The sequence below is a fragment of the Dermacentor variabilis genome, chromosome 8 (genome assembly GCF_050947875.1).
Source record: "Dermacentor variabilis isolate Ectoservices chromosome 8, ASM5094787v1, whole genome shotgun sequence".
NCBI classification, from domain to species: Eukaryota; Metazoa; Arthropoda; class Arachnida; order Ixodida; family Ixodidae; genus Dermacentor; species Dermacentor variabilis.
In genome coordinates, this window is record NC_134575.1 from 90,662,529 (window position 1) to 90,681,605 (window position 19,077).

A 19,077-nucleotide genomic window follows, 5' to 3' on the forward strand; every position below is an offset into this window, starting at 1 on the left:
TGTTTTCTTTGCTACGGGTCTTTTTTCTTTGTTGATTTCGTTTGTATGCAGCATCGGGTCGATGCTTTTTAAGGGGGGGTGGTATTGACACGTGTACACATCTTTATCGGGCGACCACGTTTCGCCGCCTAACAAATGTAATCTCACAGCGCGGGACGCGCCTGCATGTATCCCAAGTTTCTGGAAAGTTATCGATGCTTCTACCCGGCTCTCTGTTGTCGCCTAACCTTGTGTTATCTTATTTCATCACGTGACGCAAATGGTGTAGAACTTTGTGGAAGGCACGCGGGTGCGAACGATTACTCTGGAACATTCGACGACGGCTGTATAAAAGCCGACGCGCTTGACCCGCTGATCACATTTTCGACGATCGCCGACCGTGTTCGCCGCTATCGTTGTGCTGTAAGTGTAGCCTATTTTTGTGGGCAGAGGTTCGCCCAATAAAAGTTAGTTTTTCTTTTACATTATTGCTACTGTGTTCTACCACATGACAATATCCACACTGTCAACCAGGCGGTAGAAAAATCTGCGGAATGTAACCTACCCTTATATATAGCTTTCACGGATTACGAGAAAGTGTTTGATTGAGTCGGAACCTCCGCAGTCATGGAGGCATTACGGAATCATGGTGTAGAAGAGCAGTATGTAAAAATACTGAAAGATATCTATAGCAGCTCCACAGCCACCATTGTCCTACATGAAGAAAGCAACGAAATCCCGATAAAGAAAGGCGTCAGGCAGGGAGATACGATCTCTCCAATCCTATTCACAGTGTGTTTACAGGAGGTATTCAGAGACCTGGATTGGGAAGAATTGGGGATAAGAATTAATGGATAATACCTTCTTAACCTGCGTTTCGCTGATGATATTGCCTTGCTTAGTAACTCGGGGGACCAATTGTAATGCATGGTCACTGACCTGGTCAGGCGAAGTATAAGGGCGGGTCAAAAATTTATCTGCAGACGACTAAAGTAATGTATAAGAGTCTAGGAAGAGAACAGTAATTTACGGCAGGTAGCGAGACACTGGAAGTGGTAAGGGAATACATCTACTTAGGGCAGGTAATGACCGCCGATATGGACCATGAGAAAGAAATAATCAGAAGAATAAGAATGGGCTTGGGTGCATTTGGGAGGCATTCCCAGATGGCGAACAGCAGCTTGCCATTTTGCCTCAAGAGAAAAGTGCATAATAGCTGTGTCTTACCAGCAGTCACCTACGGGGCAGAAACCTGGAGGCTTACGAAAAGGGTTGTACTTAAATTGAGGACGACGCAACGAGCTATAGAAAGAAGAATGATGGGTGTAACGTTAAGGCATAAGAAAAGAGCAGATTGAGTGAGGTAACAAACGCGGGTTAATGACATCTTAGTCGAAATCAAGAAAAAGAAATGGGCATGGGCAGAACATGTAATGAGGAAAAGTTAACCGATGGTCGTTAAGGGTTAAGGACTGGATTCCAAGGGAAGGGAAGCGTAGCAGGTGGCAGCAGAAAGTTAGGTGGGCGGATGAGATTAAGAAGTTTGCAGGGGCGACATGGCCACAATTAGTACATGATCGGGGTTGTTGGAGAAGTATGTGAGAGGCCTTTACCCTGCAGTGGGCGTAACCAGGCTCATAATGATGATGTAGAACGGAGCTTGTTATGATGTCTTTTTTCCTAAGATGGCCACTGAGTGGACCAGGTTGCCTAGTGATGTTGTATCGCCATCTTGAAGTAATCCCTTTGGTACCGCCGTGTGACTTGGAATTTTTGTTCTGTACTTAGTGCGTGCGTCACCAGAACCGTTTCGCGCATGTACGGTTATGCTCTGCTTATCTTTATTTCTTTTTTTTTTGTTGCGTTGGCGATTTGCCCTCAACTGCAATCTTTTTCTCTTTATGTATTCTATATTAACTGCTTTTTCTGTCAATGACTTATGTACCTCTCCACCCCGACTGGAATGCCAAACTGGCGCTGTGTGTACCCTGATAAATAAATAAAGAAAGAAATAAACAGTGGTCAAATGCTTACTTGACAAGCTTTCTGCGACAAAGGTTCATTATTGTTGCTAGAGAACAGGAGGTATTTCTTCATTATCTCGCACACAATTGCGCGTCCTAATCTACCTTCCTTTAGTCGCCCAAACAAGTTGTTGCGATTGCACGTGTTCAAACCTGACCCACAGAGAAAAACTGCAAAAATATTTTGCATATCTGTGCATTTATCCTATTGGAGTGAATACTTTAATTATATTCCATCGTTTCGCAAACGAAAAATAAATTAGACAAGCTGACCCTATAGCTGATATGGACAAGGGACTCGCTTTTCTTCCATCTGCTTCTCGCACGCATTTTATTTGCTTTCGGAAGTAGCGGTCGCTTTATGTATACACGTTGAACGGCACCGTTACGCTAAAATAAAGCTTTTGTTTGAGCCCGTCCTGCGTACTTGTTCCTTGCTTTGTCCAGGTGTTTTTGCGCTGCTCGTCAATGTTTACGGTAGCGATAAATGCTTTGCAGGTGTGTTGCGCCATTTCCCGTTAACGAGAGTGGCAGGAGTCAATGGATACTCACCGTGTCAGATGCCATTAATGTGCCGGTTGCCTCCACAATCCGTCCTCTGCACAAATGTTTTAACCTCGTGTAGATTTTCCAAAACGCGTTCCTTCTTGTCGCAGGCACCGCGACATGGTGGTCGTATGCTGAGATTTAAACCTCCGACAATTGCAACTGAAAGCCGCGATTACGTTTTCCGATGATTTAGAAATTCAGAGCTTCGGCGAAATAAGTAAACAAAAGCGGGCTGAAAGCGTCGAACTTCTGCATGGTACGCGAATATTATTCGAGGTTCGTGACAAGTTGCTAATTAAATAACCTGTGAATGCAGCATCATTATGACCAGGCCAGGCTTTCAGTGATTATGGAACCAGTAATCACGCACTCTAAGATTGCAAATAAACTGACAAACAACTGAGTGATATGCTTGCTCGAAATCGAGCTGGAGAATTTCACAACGCGTCTTCAAAGCATAATTAGAGTCAAGCACTGATGTCATTGCGTGGACGATTGCGGGTCTTGTGCGGCCTTAACTGCCATCAGGGCCTGCTGGTTAGGCCACGAGCTCAAGCATATCAGCCAGCTGTTTGAGACGTGTTTCCGGTGCGTACCATGCCAGTTTCCCGTGTTCTTCCCTTGGGCTAGCTCTGGGCTCTGAGAGACCATGATCGACTGCATATAGTTTGGGGTAGGCCCAAATTTCACTGTCCTGTTTCAGGAGCAGCTAACACTACGTAGAAATCATGCGAACTTGTACCGGCTTCCCAATTGGTTTAGGTCTAGCAGGTTTTTAATGTTCCTTCAACGTGGTAATAGCGCCATCGTCGTTTTATCACAGAGCACATGACACAGTTAGCCGTGTATGACACCACAATATGTATATAATGCGCATACATGTTCTATACTTATATAGAACCTAACAATCGGCATGTCGTAGACTCGAGTCCCAACGATCGGAGTACAAATGCTGGCGTTGTCATCCGTCATACAGTTGTTGCCAACGCAGTTGTGGTCCTTTTGCTGTTGTCAACTATGCTCAGCTTACACACACAACTGCTCGCCTTCGAACAACATTTTCCTTCAAGTGCTTTGTGGAACTGCAAATACCCCGTTATAGTCAGGCACTTGCGAAATGCTTCGCTCATCATAATTTCTCAAAGAGTGTGGGTTGCTCACAATATTACTTACAAGAAATTAGGACCATGTTGTTTTGCAGGCAAATTCTAAAATTTCTGTGTTTCTGGGAGGATAAGCACATTTCTAATATTAGTTTCTTTCCTTTTCTAGAAGCATGAGATGCAAATTTTAGAATGATTGCCCACTAACATGGGAAATTCATTAGGTGTTATGGTCGGCAGACTTTAAAATAATTAAAGCTATAGCAGCAATTACGGAATATGCCGGCTTTTTCTTTGTGTTAATAAATTGTGTATGACATCGCATAGCTACCCTGGAAATGCACCTGTGAAATTTCACCCGAAAACGCTAACACGCATCGTTATATTTGCATTGGGCTACGGTGTAATTTGTTTATATTTATCTGGGGTGAAGTTAAAGCACATAGACACCAGTCATGGAGCCTGTAAATCTGGGACGGTGTTCACGAGTTTGCCCGCGTGTTACAAAAAACGGCAAAGTCATTTCACACACAAGGAAGGAAAACGGTTATGCCACTGACCGAGAAAGTTTGAATGGGCTAGCTGCAGTTGAGGAAAAGCAATGTGGTCTTGGCGATTTGGGGGTCAGAAATGGCTCTATGAAGCACATGATTTATGATCGACGTAAATTATAGGTTCAATCTGCTTACCAATTTTTTATGGATTAACATCACACTCATGATCGTCATTGTCGTAAATATCATCGTGACTATCACAATCATCATCATTGCCGTTATTATCATCATCATAATCATCATTAGCACTATAATCACAGTCATCATCATTACAGTACTTACACAGTGGCTCCAGTTTCACATACTCCGTGGCTCGTGCCCAGTTAAATCACCGAGCACATACCAGCGACACCTACCCAGGATCACCACATATTTGTTGACTCCCGTTGGGCATTTACCCGCTACTATATAACGAGAAAGCCATGTGGCACAAGTGGCACCTATATTTAGACTTCTCCACAGCTTGTTCCTAGCCTCTTTCGGCCCCTCGGCAGAGGCTAAGTACAGGTTAGAAGTATCAGATTAGAAACATTTTGCATCGACACGACTATCGCCTCCAAAACCGCTGAAGAAGAGGGAGGCACACGTGCGTAGTACACGAGAAATAATTAATTATTACTCATTCAACAGCACCTTTCTGATCTTATTTTAACCGGTAATTCAACCCTATTCAATGCTATTCCCATAGATATTAGGAAGTTTATGCTCTATATTGTTTTGGAATAATGCACCCATTTCTTGGCCCATCCCCCATCGTGGGTAGGAGCCACACGTGCCACAGGCTACAACAACAACAACAGAACAGGCTAACGCTCCCGACCTGAGCGGTATCAGCGGCTCTCCAGATCCCGCGGTTCATGGCAGGCCAGCCTAAACTAACCGTGGCCACGGCCGCTAGGTCCTCGCTCCGCCACCCATACAATCATACCGGAAACAGAAAAGTGATGGTAACTACCCAAGAAATTATTTGCCTTAAAAGAAACATTAAAGTACATTGTGATAGCCTAATTAGCCAGTAAAACCCAACATATAAGCTCGCTTTGTATCTTTGTGGCACAACGCATATGTGCGACGTATTTTTTGCAATTCCACCACGTGCAAGTACCACCATCGCACCGTGTCTCTATGAGGATCGACTTCTTACCAGGAAGAGATGGTTGCAAATTTAAAGAAAATACGTTGAAACCAGATGACGTTTTCATTATTAAGGCACATACAGTTCGTGAAATTCGAGCGTATGGCAACTCACTGAGCAAACATCATGTAGGCTGTTGATCGGCCACTCGCCCTCGTAAGTCCTAGTCACCTCTCCTACGCTTCAAGCAAGCAAAAAAGGTGCGACGTGGCATGGATACCACTTTGCACAAGTCCAGGTGGCCGCCGTGCCCCATTGTATGGCACATGTTTAACTTTGTTGTTTTTCGTCAGTGCTTGTTACTCTGAATTTTTTGCCGACGACCGGGCCATTGTCTGCTATGTCGAAGTTTGAACGAGACAAATTATTTTTTCCAGCTCGCATTTATCAGATGGCGTTTAGTAAGTTGTGTGGGCTCAGATAGATAACCAAACCTTAAAATGAAGAGATGTGTTTTAAGCAACGTGCACTGAGTGGACACAACTATTGCATCAGATAGGCTACAGGTGATTTCTTCGACTGCGAATCTTTATTCCAGTGCTTCAGTTCTTCTTCGGAGAATCGGGAAAAGAAGGGAGACCAAACAGCTCTGGCTTGAATTCCAGTAGCGAGGTGAGGTTCACGGTGGCGTGGCGCGGGTTCTCTTCGTCGACGCGAGGTTCAGCAACCATGACAACTTGCATGCCGGCGGCTAAGGCACCTTCAACACCCATGGGAGAGTTTTCGAACACCAGCACCTGTGGTAAAGATGTGCGAGGAATTGCAATTCCTTTTCTTATGTCATCATCATCACCATCATCATCATCATCACCATCATCATCATCCTGATCATTCCTGGGCTATTTTTATGTCCAATTCAAGACGAAGGCCTCTCCCTGCGGTCTCAAATATCAGGATATGTTAGGTTATCAAAAGCAAATTTTAGAACAGGTTGCAACTAAGCCTGTTTAGTCCGTAAGCTAAGTCTTACTACTGGTTTATATAATGCGTGTGTGGTATGAGATGTATCGAAGATGCATCGAAGAAGATGCCTCGGTACATCTAGGTATGAGATGTATCGAACATGCATCGAAGAAGCTTCGGAGTGAAATATTTGAAAAGGTAGCACCTGCGTAGGGTCAAACAAACAATGCCTGTTGAAAACCCGAATCACGGCACTGCGGTTGAACAAAAAGAACATATATAGATTATCTTAACGAAATTATTTACACGCTACCTTTTCGGGAAGTGCCTTCTCATCGAACCTGGATGCGGCAACGAGGAATATATCTGGTTGTGGCTTGCGGCGATTTACTTCCGGATCTCCGCCCGAGCAGACCACGTGGTGAAAGAGTGTCAGAAGATCCTGATGCCGTGTCATCTTGAGGTCAAATGAAGCGCGTTTCGAGATGGTCATGACGGCCATGGGGATGCCGTGAGCGTGTAGGTGGCGCACGAGGCGGTCAGCGCCTGCATACACGTATGTCAGGGAGAACTTTGCTTGAAGGCCGTCGAGTGCTTTGAGTATACTTAAAGAGTGTTACCAAACTTGATCGAAAGAGGCGACCGCAATAGTTACAGATCGAACACAGTGGGGGCAACACAAGGTTGGCATCACGTGACGAGCTTGTAGCGTATATTCTTGTATTGTAGCGCGAAGTGACACACACAGACTAGAAGAAGACAGTACAAGCGCTAACCGTACCGTCAACTAAATCTTTATGGAAACTGTCCACATTAAGTGATTGCAAATACCGAAGCATACGAACATGACAAGGTCTAAAGGCTATCAGTTTAATATATCAAGAGGTAGGGAAGCCAAAGCCAAAGAACAAAGGCTCTATTTGAGATTAACACACGTGCTGAGAAGATATTGAAACTCGCTCTCTTACAGAGATATTGATGCGCGCGTGACTACCGCAAGTCTCTCCTAATCTGTGTTTGTAGAGAGCGGATTACGGAAAAATAAGATATTGCGAAATGTGAGCATAGATGCACAAGCTTCGCCATGTTTCGGCGCGGTTTATTCACAAATAGCATCTATGCTGTGAAACTGTGAGAAAAGCACGTTTTGACGATGCGCGATGAGGGGAACACACATGTTGTTCCGAATATATCACTACCACAAAGGAAAGGAAAATTACGAAGCTATTCTCTCGCTACGAATATGTCATATCCGTTGAGAACTACGTCATAAATTATGCTTCCAAAATGATTCTTTTCAAGTTTTTCAAATTCGTTACTATCACTGGCTGCGAGAAATGTCAGTTGTTACTCAGCATTGCGCTGTAGTAAGAGTAGCTAAGCAAATCCATGAGCACGCTGGTAGTGGCCTCTGTTCCCAGTGATTACGTTATTATATAGTCAGCTGAGACAGGCTTTTCTTTTTCGTAGCCTTCGAAACCTGGAATTTCGCATTCTGGCATCAGCACAAACACAAGAGCAGATATGGCACTAACGTCGTTGATACACATGAAGTACTTCATTAGCGAAACTAAAATTGGTTGCAAGGAAAATCAAGAACGCCTCCGTTTTCCCGGTGGTCAAAATATTAGGCATGGAGTGATGTAGTTACAACATCAGTGAAGTAAAGTGGTTCCCAGAGGTGCGCTCTCACCGGGCATGAGTTCGGCGGTGGGGAGAACTTCCTCGCATATTGGTTCCATCGCTTCCATGAATGCGTCTGGAGTGATTGGGAGACCGAGGCACTCGACGATCCTGCGCGCCGTGTCGATGTCTGGCGTGCCTAGCACCCACAGTTTAAGCTCTGACGTCAACTGCTTGCCATATTGGGAGGCCACTCTCTCCGCAGCTCCGGTGTACAGCCTTTCGGTGTCTTTGACGGAGGAAAGAGAGCTCGTGAAACAAATAGCAGAGGGTAACAGAAGCACAGCATGATGGGGCTGCTCAGCTAAACTGCAACGGTCTCCAAATGTAGCAGTAATTTCTTATCTGGTAACATATGATGTGTGAGCAGCTTGTGCAGACCAAGACGTAATGCACGTGTAACCGTGTGCACAGCCATGTAGGCACAACAACACGTGCTTTTCCTTCAAGTTACCAGAAAATCCTTACGCCTGCTTCTTCATGAGAATGGGAAGGACAATGGGAAGACAAAAGAGAAGCCAGACAAAACATAGGTGACAATATCCTTATCAATAAGGAAAGTGATGATTGTAAAATACTGAAGCTTTGTGATGAATCCCCCCAAAAGGCACGACTGCTAGTGGCTGCCTTTGGCGTCTTGGCAAATAGCTTATTCAGGTAATGTAAGAAATCCGTACAAGATAGTGTTTTGAACTCTCCACGGCACAGAAAAAGTTCCTTAAGCCAGCACCATTAGACTACAATATTTAAAGGCGATAGCGTTGTAGACGAACGTCAAATGCACGCATTGCAGTCTAATGCAGCTCCTCAAAGCGCTAGCTGTCACTATAGAAGAACGCGAAAAACTGGCACTTCACCGAGGCGCCAGTCGTTTGATAGAGTGCGTTTGGCATGGCAGAATCATCCGTGCGTACGTAGCTCATAGTTGTTACAGCACTGGGCTGCTCTGCTGGAAGACGGAGATTCCACCCAACTACGGGTCACCAATTTTTTTAGCGCATTAGAGGCAGAGTTGACCCATTTATTCGAGGTGTGACGCTTGAAACTCGAGATATGCAGAGTGCACGCGACTTCGTCACAGTGTGTACGTTATCACACGTTTTAAAGGATACGATGTATAGGAACGTCTCTTTGATGATTGAGACTGTACAAGGCTGCTGCTCACGCACGTATTTGCAGCTTTCGAAGTGCCGCAATTATCACAATCCGGGTGTGCTATCGCATACATCGCACGTTTTAAAGAGAAGCCATTTGACCGAACCCTCCCGAAAATGGCCAACTCTATGTGTGGCTGCCAGATTGTCGTTCCTTATAGCTCACAGATATAGGACAACACTCATACGGGCAAGGACCCTTGCTGATTTCCCAGGCTGGGACGTAACTGTTATGCCGCAACATAACTTGTAGAAGACGGACAGAAGATAGAACATTTATTTCCCGTTTCACAATAGCTTTCCTTCACATTGATGCGAAATATGCGTCGTATCTGCACGGTTATTGTTTTCTTTTTAGTTATGTATCGCTTTAGAATTGTCAGCATCTCGGATAAATTACTGCAGAAAAAAAAATTGAAAAAAGGGGCTAACACAACCCGCGAGGTGACACTGGGCTGTATGTGTCACGGGGCTGTATGTGTGATTGGGTATTACTCGTAACTTGGTCACCGGGCTTTATGTGTCACTGGGTTGTACTCGCAACCGGGCTGTGTCAGTTATTAATTTGTGCGCGTCACAGGGCTATCACTGGGTATAGAACAAATCGCGTGCAGCACAGCGCAGACACCACCCTAGCAGCCATGCGCACCACGACTTTTTGAAACACACCACGTTTTTCGGGCTACCGTTCGGAATTGTGTGCCTCGCAGGGTGGTCCGCAGCTTCGGTTAGCCTGCCCCATACGTCGATACATCCCGCACGCTACTGGGCGCCGCGTAGGGGGAGCGCCTGTACCCTTTTAGCCACCGGTGGGTGTCCGGCAGTGGGTTTCGAACCACCCTTAGAATGACAGAAAGCTGAGCGAGTTGGTAAGGATTCATAATGCAAAAATGAATTGAGGCGTGCAGACAGGACACGAACGCCGACTATCAACTGTTGGTGTTGTTCACTTCTCTATTATGGTGCCGTGTCTGCACGCCTCACTTCTTTTTTGCATTATCGAACCACGCACCTGCCGCAGCCGATGCCCTATGCACTAGGCCACGGCTGCGGTGGAGGCACTCGCTAGACAAGCCTTTCTTCAGTGAAATGCTATCTCGTTTCACCGTTTAGTTTGTTTTATTTTTCTGTGTAGAAAAAGTTTTGGCTTCAGTGTATAAGATGAGTGGTAGCATAGCGTAGTCGCATTGAGCTGCATAGTCGGTGACGAATGCTGCGCACAGCTTCACCTAACTTTTCAATGTAGCGAAGGGAGATAACACTCGGGTAGTTGTCAAAACAAAAGGCGTCGCACACGATGCTCACACTGGCGGGGGTTTTGCGCGCTTGCGTTCATTGTCTGTTACTGCGAATGCTGTTTATGGTCTATACCGAAACACTCGCCACCCGCAGTACGCAATAGCGTGTCTGTGCTTGGCCAGCTTCACTTTGATATGTGTTGTGAACTCACAGGTGCGTTCACAGATAAAAAAGCAAGCAGAAAATGTTTCTCTCAGTAAGCGTTAGTGTAACACTTGTTAGTTGAGCTGTTATTGGCATCTATGCGACATTTTCATTAGGCTCGTTTTCGGTGAAAGCATGCATGTTCTAACAACATATTTAGTTTTGACTAATTGCAAAGCTGAAAGACCAACCTACACTTCTGTCAATGCGCTGAATGAAACTGGCGTGTGTAACGCACAATTACGATGCCGATAATAAAGTAAAAAAAACGAGCAAAGAAAGGTTTCGGTTTCCAAAGAAAAAAACAACAACTTGCCCACAGCGCCGCCTCTTGCTCAAGGCGGAGCGACTAATGCTATTACTTGCCCGATGCAAAAGCAAATGCGCTCCTGTGTAACTTGTATTGCCTCATGGGAGTAAAAGAATCAAGAAGAAAGAAAGCGCTAGAAGAAGAAAGCCACGAGGAAACTCCTCAGGTAGCTGTCTAAGTATGCGTAAATATTGTACCACTTGCTCATCTCCACGCAGGACGGTGCCATTATCAGTGTTATGAAACTTGGATATGGCCGGTATAAACGACAGCGCTACGGCGACACGAACTGCTGCAGACGGCGGCGCAAGGTCAATTGAAGAGGCAGGCAAACCACTGCAAGTGCTGATGACGATCTGATCATTACAAGCTGGTATCCCTCTTTAGCGCCTTATCCATCCGCGTCGCACCATAATGTGCCGTGCGCACCATATCTTGAACGCGATCTGCGATGCCGACAGTGTGTGCCGACGGCTGATAGCTTCGCTCCCTGTGTTATTGCAGCTTCGAGTTGAAGAGAGACGCATGGGACCATATTTTGAAAGCGATCTGCGATACGGATAGGGTGAAGGCGGATTCACATGGCGTGTTTGGGGCGGAAAAAATCGTTCTGCCGCGCACGTCGCAGAGCTACTTTCCTTTACAACTTTCACATGCGTTTGCGGCAGCGCGATTTCCGTCGCAGTGGTGCCCAAGGTTGTCCCCTGCTCTTGAAGTATCCATGCCTCCATCGTTAAATAAAACAACATGGAGACTAGTTAAATATTCGAATTTTACTATTGTTATTCGATAATAGAATGGGTGCACCATCCTTTAACGTTTAAAAGCTTTGACATTTTGCGATAACTTCCAGATACGGCGAGTGAGGTGCTGCACAACACCGCACGTATGAGCCTGCAGCTTGTGCGGCGTCGGTGGTGTGGGTTCGTTTAGTAGACTCTAGTTTCGTTGTTACTACGGAAGACACGAATTTTTTTTTCTGGATGAGTATTTGCTTTTACAGAACAACAAGCTACTATTGAGTGTGCAGGTATAAGCCACTGGCGCAGTTTGTAGCGATGAAGAGGTTGACGACGGTGGCGATCAAGTGGGTACGTGCCTCATTTGTAAGCGGCATCCTTCTCCCGACCTGGATAGCATGCAGCGTCTCCTTTTAAATGAATTGTGTAAGCGGAAGAACAGAAAAACGTTTATGAAGCTCCCAAGCGGCAAACGCTGGTGGGTACGCCCTATAACAACGTAGCTAAAACTGGCGCGCGACGTCGCTCCACAGAGTTACCAACGTGCGATAAAACAGGAGTGCGCCTATTTCGACGGCGCTTCGTTTCGTCACACGCATTGCCCCGTCTACATCGCGACGATCGCTGCGACTGAGCGACGGCGCGAACAACTCGTTGGAATCCAGTCGCGGAGAGCCCACGACGTGGTGGCGGTCGCTGAGGGACGGAATTCGCTGGGTCGCTGGCTGAAAATCGCGCCATGTCAAACAACCTTGAGGCGTGTGCTGAGAGATCTGTCAGCGCTGTGTTCTCGCCGCTTCGTTCGCGTGGAAGTGACAGGCAGCACGAAAGTAAAGCCGCTCGCTACTGCGGGATGTATCTATATCGTATGCGTAATTCTAAAGAGCGTACACAATTTTCGCTTATCTTTGCTGAGTGCTTGAAGCCTGCTTAATCTCTGCCGCGGGTAGGACGGGCATTGCACTATCTCGGGGATTGGCCGACACTTTTTTCTTACGTCACGGACGGTTTTCGCGTTGGGTAAGCATATGAATGCTTATGCATTCAAAAGCCGTAAACGCAGTCAGGCCCTAACTTCAATATCCTTTGAAGTTTACCAGGGGTTCCAGCAACGGCTGCCAATCATTAATATGTTTGCGTTTTGAACACTGCAATTCTACGTGAAAGAACACACGTTCGGTATGCCTGACGGGTCACAGATACCTCCGGCCATTCGAACTCGCCATGAACAGCGGTGTCGAAGTAGCAATTGGTCTAAAGGTACAATCGAACAGACACTTATCTCGTATCAACGCAAAGGAGCGCTCTTATGGAATATATATCTGCTACACCCAATCAGATGGTCAGCTACCGTCCAAGAGCAATTGGAGCTATCGGAAACAGCGCCATCAGCTCAGAGAGGCCCGTGAAACAAGGCACCGTTTGCTACTTCCCTCTGATGCGATTTGTTGTTGTGATTTGTGCGATTTGTGCAGATTGCGCTCTTATGCAATAGGTACAGAAACTAACTTTACCGAATGATGCCATCATTTGTCATCTCGAAAACGGAGCTTCTCTCAAAAGCACACGCGCGAGTAGCGGTTTCGCCTTATTGCTGTTGCAATTATATGGCCACTCCACGCACATCTTTGCCGTCGCCGTGATGTTCCGTATCAAGTCCAAGCGCGATAGCACCGCCGCCGCGTGCGGTGTGCTGTATGGCTGAGTGAAAGCACGCTAGGGGAGCCACGATCGCAGCTCAATCGGGTACGCGCGAGGGAAGCAGGCGGAGAGGAAACATGCCGTCTCCGTTGGGCGAAAGGCCGTGGATGGACAGGAGAGAGGGATGCGTTGGGCTCCGGCAGTAACTGCGTATTTCACGACCGGGCCCAAGGAGAGCTGAAGATCGAAGCTCAGCCTCGCGCACGAAACGGAGGGAAGTGGGAAGGCAGCACGGGAGGGAGGGTAGGGGGGTTTCTACTCCGCCAGCAACTGCGTACTTTGAGCGGGGGTGGCTTGTCACGCGTGCCGTATGTTGAAAACGATCTGCAGGCATTCATACACATGTGTGTTCTGTGTTCTGTCCGCTCAGTTCGCGCTAGAGCGACAGACAGCACGAAGGTCACTTCAATCGCGGCTCCGGTCGCGCTTGCTCACGCGGGCGTTATGACAGCGAGTGTTTGCAGTCATCCATTGTGATATGTTCATGTTTCGCTTTGCGCGCTGACATCATTCTCTTTAATTCAGTTAGTAAGCGAATGTTTACAAGTAATGCGGTCTATACAACTGCTATCTTTACTTCGTATAACTGTCTACTAATTTTGCTGCCACTATTGGCTACCGTGTGAAACTGCGACTTTTGGCTACCGACGCTTGCATGAAGCCGTGTACTAATATTGGGCTTTACCACTGCCTTTCGCGTCACACTTATGTCGACGTGCACCTCTTCCTATTCCTTGTCCCTCGTCAAAGTTTACCAACCTCACGGTGACCTCGTGACATCACTGCTTGTACTTGTCATAATGTGCATCCACAGAAAATACAGTGGACATTTCGGCGTCGCTTGGGAACCATGTAATGCGTGCGATAGCCTAACAAAAACTTTCTGATATCAAAGATGTGTCAAATGCGGTGCTTAAAGGTGTCTTGAACCACACCTCGGGCTTGTTGACACGCACTTTCTGCGGATAACTGTATGAAACAAATCAAAACCAAATGAAATCAAATTTATTTGTTTCATTAAGAAATGGAGGGAGGCCTGAACAAAAGCAGAAATCTTTTTCACTTCACGAAGCTTCACGTGGAAGAAAGCCATGTTGAGCAGGGAATAAATACAATTACTAATACAATTCAGTCGCAATTATTATACAAGTGTGATACAAAACAGGTATGAGTAACATAACGGGACGCAAAAGAGAATATAAAGCATATAACAATGTTAATCAGTGTAATTTGAGAGAATTATACAAAATATAGACAATATATATACAAGGTATCCTACAGTTGCATAAAAAAATGCGCTTAAAGTTTTTTTTTTAATTTTCTATTTAAAGCTCGTTTTCATGCAGATGATTCAGAAGAAGAGGGAGATTGTGTCGAAGCATCTGCTGGCCATAACATGTACGGGAATACGGCACGCTTCAAATAGTTGTACGACGTGTAGGGTAGATGCGTGTATTCAATGTTAAATGAGCAATAGAATCTAGCATCTTTTCAGGGGCGAGAATATTTTGTTCGTATTTTATTGCCAGCGTACATGCGTAAGGACTGGGAACAAAGACAAGGTTAAAACACTTGGAAATGGGTTTAATATGGGCGTGGAAAGGTTCACTAGCCATGTGTCGATGTGTTTTGTTCTTTTCTTTTTTGAAGCATATGCTGACGGTTTGTGTTTGTTAAGGTTGTTCTACCCCAAACAAGCAAGTAGTAATTCAATTGAGAGGCAGACCGTGCGTAATAGATGGAGAGTTTAATACTAGATGGTAGAATCGAAATGGAAATTTGCCAATATGCCGACAGCTTTTCGACATCCGAGTAATTACTTAATTGACGTGGGTAACCCAGGACATATTTTTATGAAAGCATACTCTAGGTGTTTTAATTGAGTCAACCACCTCCACATCAGAATTATTAAGAATAATATTTCCTGTTGGTGTGGCGGGCGATTGTCTTGGAATGAAAAGAATGACTTTGGTTTCATTAGCAGTTATTTCTAGTGAGTTCAATGTACTCCGTGCGTTCATATCTTCAAGACATTCATTTATGTCACGTTGAAGCGATTTGCAATCAGTATGACGAAATAAAAGTGTTGTGTCATCTGCGTACATGACAAATGTTGGTTTTTGGTATGTGCAAATAATATAATTGACATTAAAATTGAACAATAGTGGTCCAAGAATTCTCCCTTGGGGAAACCCAGTGCTTATCGCCTTAAGTATCACCTATAGCAACACTTTGCACGCGGTATGACTGATAAGAAGTTATAAGTGTTAAAGGCAAGCCTAGCACTCTGTAAAGTTCAAGTTTATTTAGCAACGCTGTGTGGTTTAGATGGTCGAATGCATTTGAAAGATAGATGTACAAGCTTAGCTACGAGCTCTTTTTCTGAATAATATTTGGGGTTTTACGTGCCAAAACCACTTTCTGATTATGAGGCATGCCGTAGTGGAGGACTCCGGAAATTTTGACCACCTGGGGTTCTTTAACGTGCACCTAAATCTAAGCACACGGGTGTTTTCGCATTTCGCCCCCATCGAAATGCGGCCGCCGTGGCCGGGATTCGATCCCGCGACCTCGTGCTCAGCAGCCCAACACCATAGCCACTGAGCAACCACGGCGGGTCTCTTTTTCTTCAGAAGCTTTAAGTATAATTTCTTTTTGAGCTAAAAGCGCTTGTTCAGTGAACCTTCCTTCGCGAAAGCCGTATACAGTGGTGTTTATAAGATTGAATTCTTCAGCGAAGTTTGAAATTCCGTCACGCATTATTTTTTCCAAGCCTTTGGAAAATACGGGCAAAATAGAAATTGGGCGGTAGTTCGACAAGTTGTGTTTGTCGCCCCCTTTAAAAGCCATAATCACTTTCGATACTTGCATATCTTTTGGAAAGTCTTTCGTAGAAAGAGCCAAAATAAAGACAAGAATAAGTGCTGCTGAGATTAAGTCAAGCGAATAGTTAATAGGTTCTATTTGTAAACCATCTATGGCGCATGACGTGGTATTGCTTAGTGACGCAAATATTGCACGGACCTCTACTTAACTTATTAGTTTGAGATACAAACTGTTTATGTTCCGGTATCAAGGTAGTAAGAGCTATTGACCATGTTTACAAGGAAGCTATTAAAGGCTTCTGCAAGGTTGTAGCCATAAACAGGTTTGTCATTTAAAATTATTTCAGTAATGGTTTGATGTGCACAGGGCCACCTTAGAAGTTCCTTAATTGTCCTCCATACAACACCTGCTTTGTTATTATGACCAGTCTGGAAGAAATTGAATAGATAACTGCGCTTTGCACTAAGTAGCAGATATTCAGTTTTATTCCTGTGTTGTGTAATTCTTTTCCAGTCTACAGGATTACTTGTGGTCAAGAATTTTTTAAAAAGATTGTCTTTCCTTTTTATCATTTTGAGGCAGTGGTTTGTTACCCAAGGTTTTCGTTACCGGTTTGCTCTTTTGCTTGAAACTACAGGAAATTATTTATTGTATGCTTATTTAAGTGAAGATAGAAATGCTTCGTATACCTCATCACACGTCTTTGAGTTATATACAATATCCAAACCACACGCTATTGTGAACACGTGAGCCAAATTTTGCACTCGAGTGCGACGCGGGAAGCTCGCAAGTAGAGCGCAGTGTCACCTTTCTCTAAAACGCTCTCTTTTACGCGGACGCGTTCTCCTCATTCTTTCCGGGGCTGCCATAATCTGTCAGGTATCAAATTCGCGTATGCTTCTGCCATTGCTGCTGACATCAATGAAGAAGGGTGCTTGGATCAGTGCGCTTCTTTCTACCTTTACTGTATACATTCGCTGGTGCAGTTTAATAAACAGGCTAAAGTAATGAAAACCTACGTTTCGGATTCGGATAGGAAAAACCAACTTGGAAAAGTAAGTCGTACTATGGCCTACTGTCGTCTGCTAACACTCGGCCGTGACCGTCCAGGTAGGAATGAAACATTGGCCACGCTGCTTATAAGTGTCGTATCCGTCGCATCTCGATAAGTTCAAACACTCAGGTAACACTCATGCTTCAAGCTAAACAATAAGCTAAACAGAAAGCTAATACTGAGGCTTCAAACGCCCTGCTAGCCTCGAACTGTGCTAAACTTAAGGTCAGACTACACGGAGGTTTGCCAGCGCGCCGTCACTCCTGGCAGCTCCTCGCTAGACTCCTTGCATATTTCATTTCATTTAGAGTTATTAGGTAAAAATGCCGCAATATAGATCTGGCTACCATCCGCCGGCCAAGCTGGTTGCAGGACAAAGCTCGTCCGCACCACGTTGCCGGAATGGTATGAAGGACATGAAGGCGAGCCCGCACTTCATCCCTTTCGTGGATCTAGTAGTTATCCACTACAGTTGCTTGTAGCGACGCGTCCGCAGGGTAGCATATATGTCATCGCCATCGCGGTATATTGAGCCTATTTGCTGAGCTCGCTGCAGCTAGGCAAAAGCAGCGTGCTCTGATCGGCATTCGTGGGTGACTTTACTGGAGGCGCGAGCTCCAACATCTGGCGAGCAGCTCGTGTAGGCTTACCAAGTTACACACCCACGAAGTGTGTTGCCATCATGGTCGAAGCTCGTTACGTTATGAATCCTTTCAAACCGAGTCCATAATTTGGAAACCATTGCTTAGTCGATGTGCACGCTGCCGACTTACTTGCGGGTACAAACATTAGGATTAAGTATGTACAACTCTCTGCAACTTTGTTGTCGGCGAGGACTTAAAGCGGAACGAAATGTGCTGGTGCTACTCTTGTCACTCGCTGTGAGAAAAGCCACGCCTATACTCGCGGACAAATTGTAAAAGCGCTTCTAAACAGGGTCCCGTATATTCATGCATGTTAGTTTAAGCGGCGGACGAGAAGACACAAACACCTTATCAGAAACAGTTAAATGATACAAAACACGCCACTGAATGTAAAATTTTACTTATTTGCGGCTTTGAACTTCCGCGTCTGGGCAAACGCGAAACAGTCGCACGTGCAAGCTGCGTTGATTCAGCGTCTGTTCCGAGCGACCAATAGCACAGTCAAACGCTGGCGGACTAATTGGCGCGGCAACACATGTGCAGAACCTCCGCCCTTGTAGCTTTCCTATCACAGCCACAAAAAGCTGTCCGCGAGTATAGTTATGGAGCACAATGCAGCAAAACAAAGGGATCACACGCCGTAAACTCCGCCATGACCTCTGGAATAGCCTCTGTGTTTGGCGCATCATAGGCGCCAAAATGGGTAGTGGCGTCTATGTGAACATACCAAATAAAATTTGAACATCGCACCACGGTGAAGACCGGAAGGCGGAGCCTTGCGGTCACCACCCCGATCCGCAATAGCCTTTGCAGTGCAAGGCACTGAAGAAGGGTTCGAAACACCGTGAAGGGGATTAAAGGCGATCTTTGACTGCCTATAATTCCTCTTCTGCGGAACGCATATTGAAATGCTTCTTGCTGCGAAGTATTTCTGAAATAATGTATTTTAACGTCAAATGAATTTCTAGATTTCTATATAAAGTGGTTCAATAGCTCTTTGAAAATGAACATTGCACGAAATTGCACGTTGGGCCGGAGGATGATAATGACACGGCTACACACCTCATTTAGTTTCGAGAAGGATTATGATATGCGTAGAAAATTAGTTATCATCGTACGTAACGAAAGCTCCCCTGTCAAAAGTTTAGCAAGATTGAGCTCTTTCCTGCGGCCAACCTTTTTCCAGCGATAGAAACGTCATTCATGTAGATGTGCCAGCTCAGTGGAATAAATAGCGCCTGCGTAATATTCATACGAAGTAACAAAGAATTGAAC

The 19,077-nt window shown here is 45.4% G+C and overlaps 1 protein-coding gene across 1 annotated transcript in view; it reads right to left on the bottom strand.

Annotated features, from left to right (window-relative positions):
- Positions 1-5,856: 5,856 nt before the first annotated feature.
- LOC142591168 (uncharacterized) overlaps positions 5,857-19,077 on the bottom strand; it is a 51,750-nt gene continuing 38,529 nt past the window's right edge. The window contains exons 10-12 of the mRNA XM_075703533.1: positions 7,941-8,159; positions 6,561-6,793; positions 5,857-6,081 (exon numbers count right to left, since the gene is read on the bottom strand). Coding sequence (XP_075559648.1) covers positions 5,887-6,081; positions 6,561-6,793; positions 7,941-8,159 — 647 coding nt within the window. The 3' untranslated portion in view covers positions 5,857-5,886. The remainder of the gene's footprint in view (positions 6,082-6,560; positions 6,794-7,940; positions 8,160-19,077) is intronic.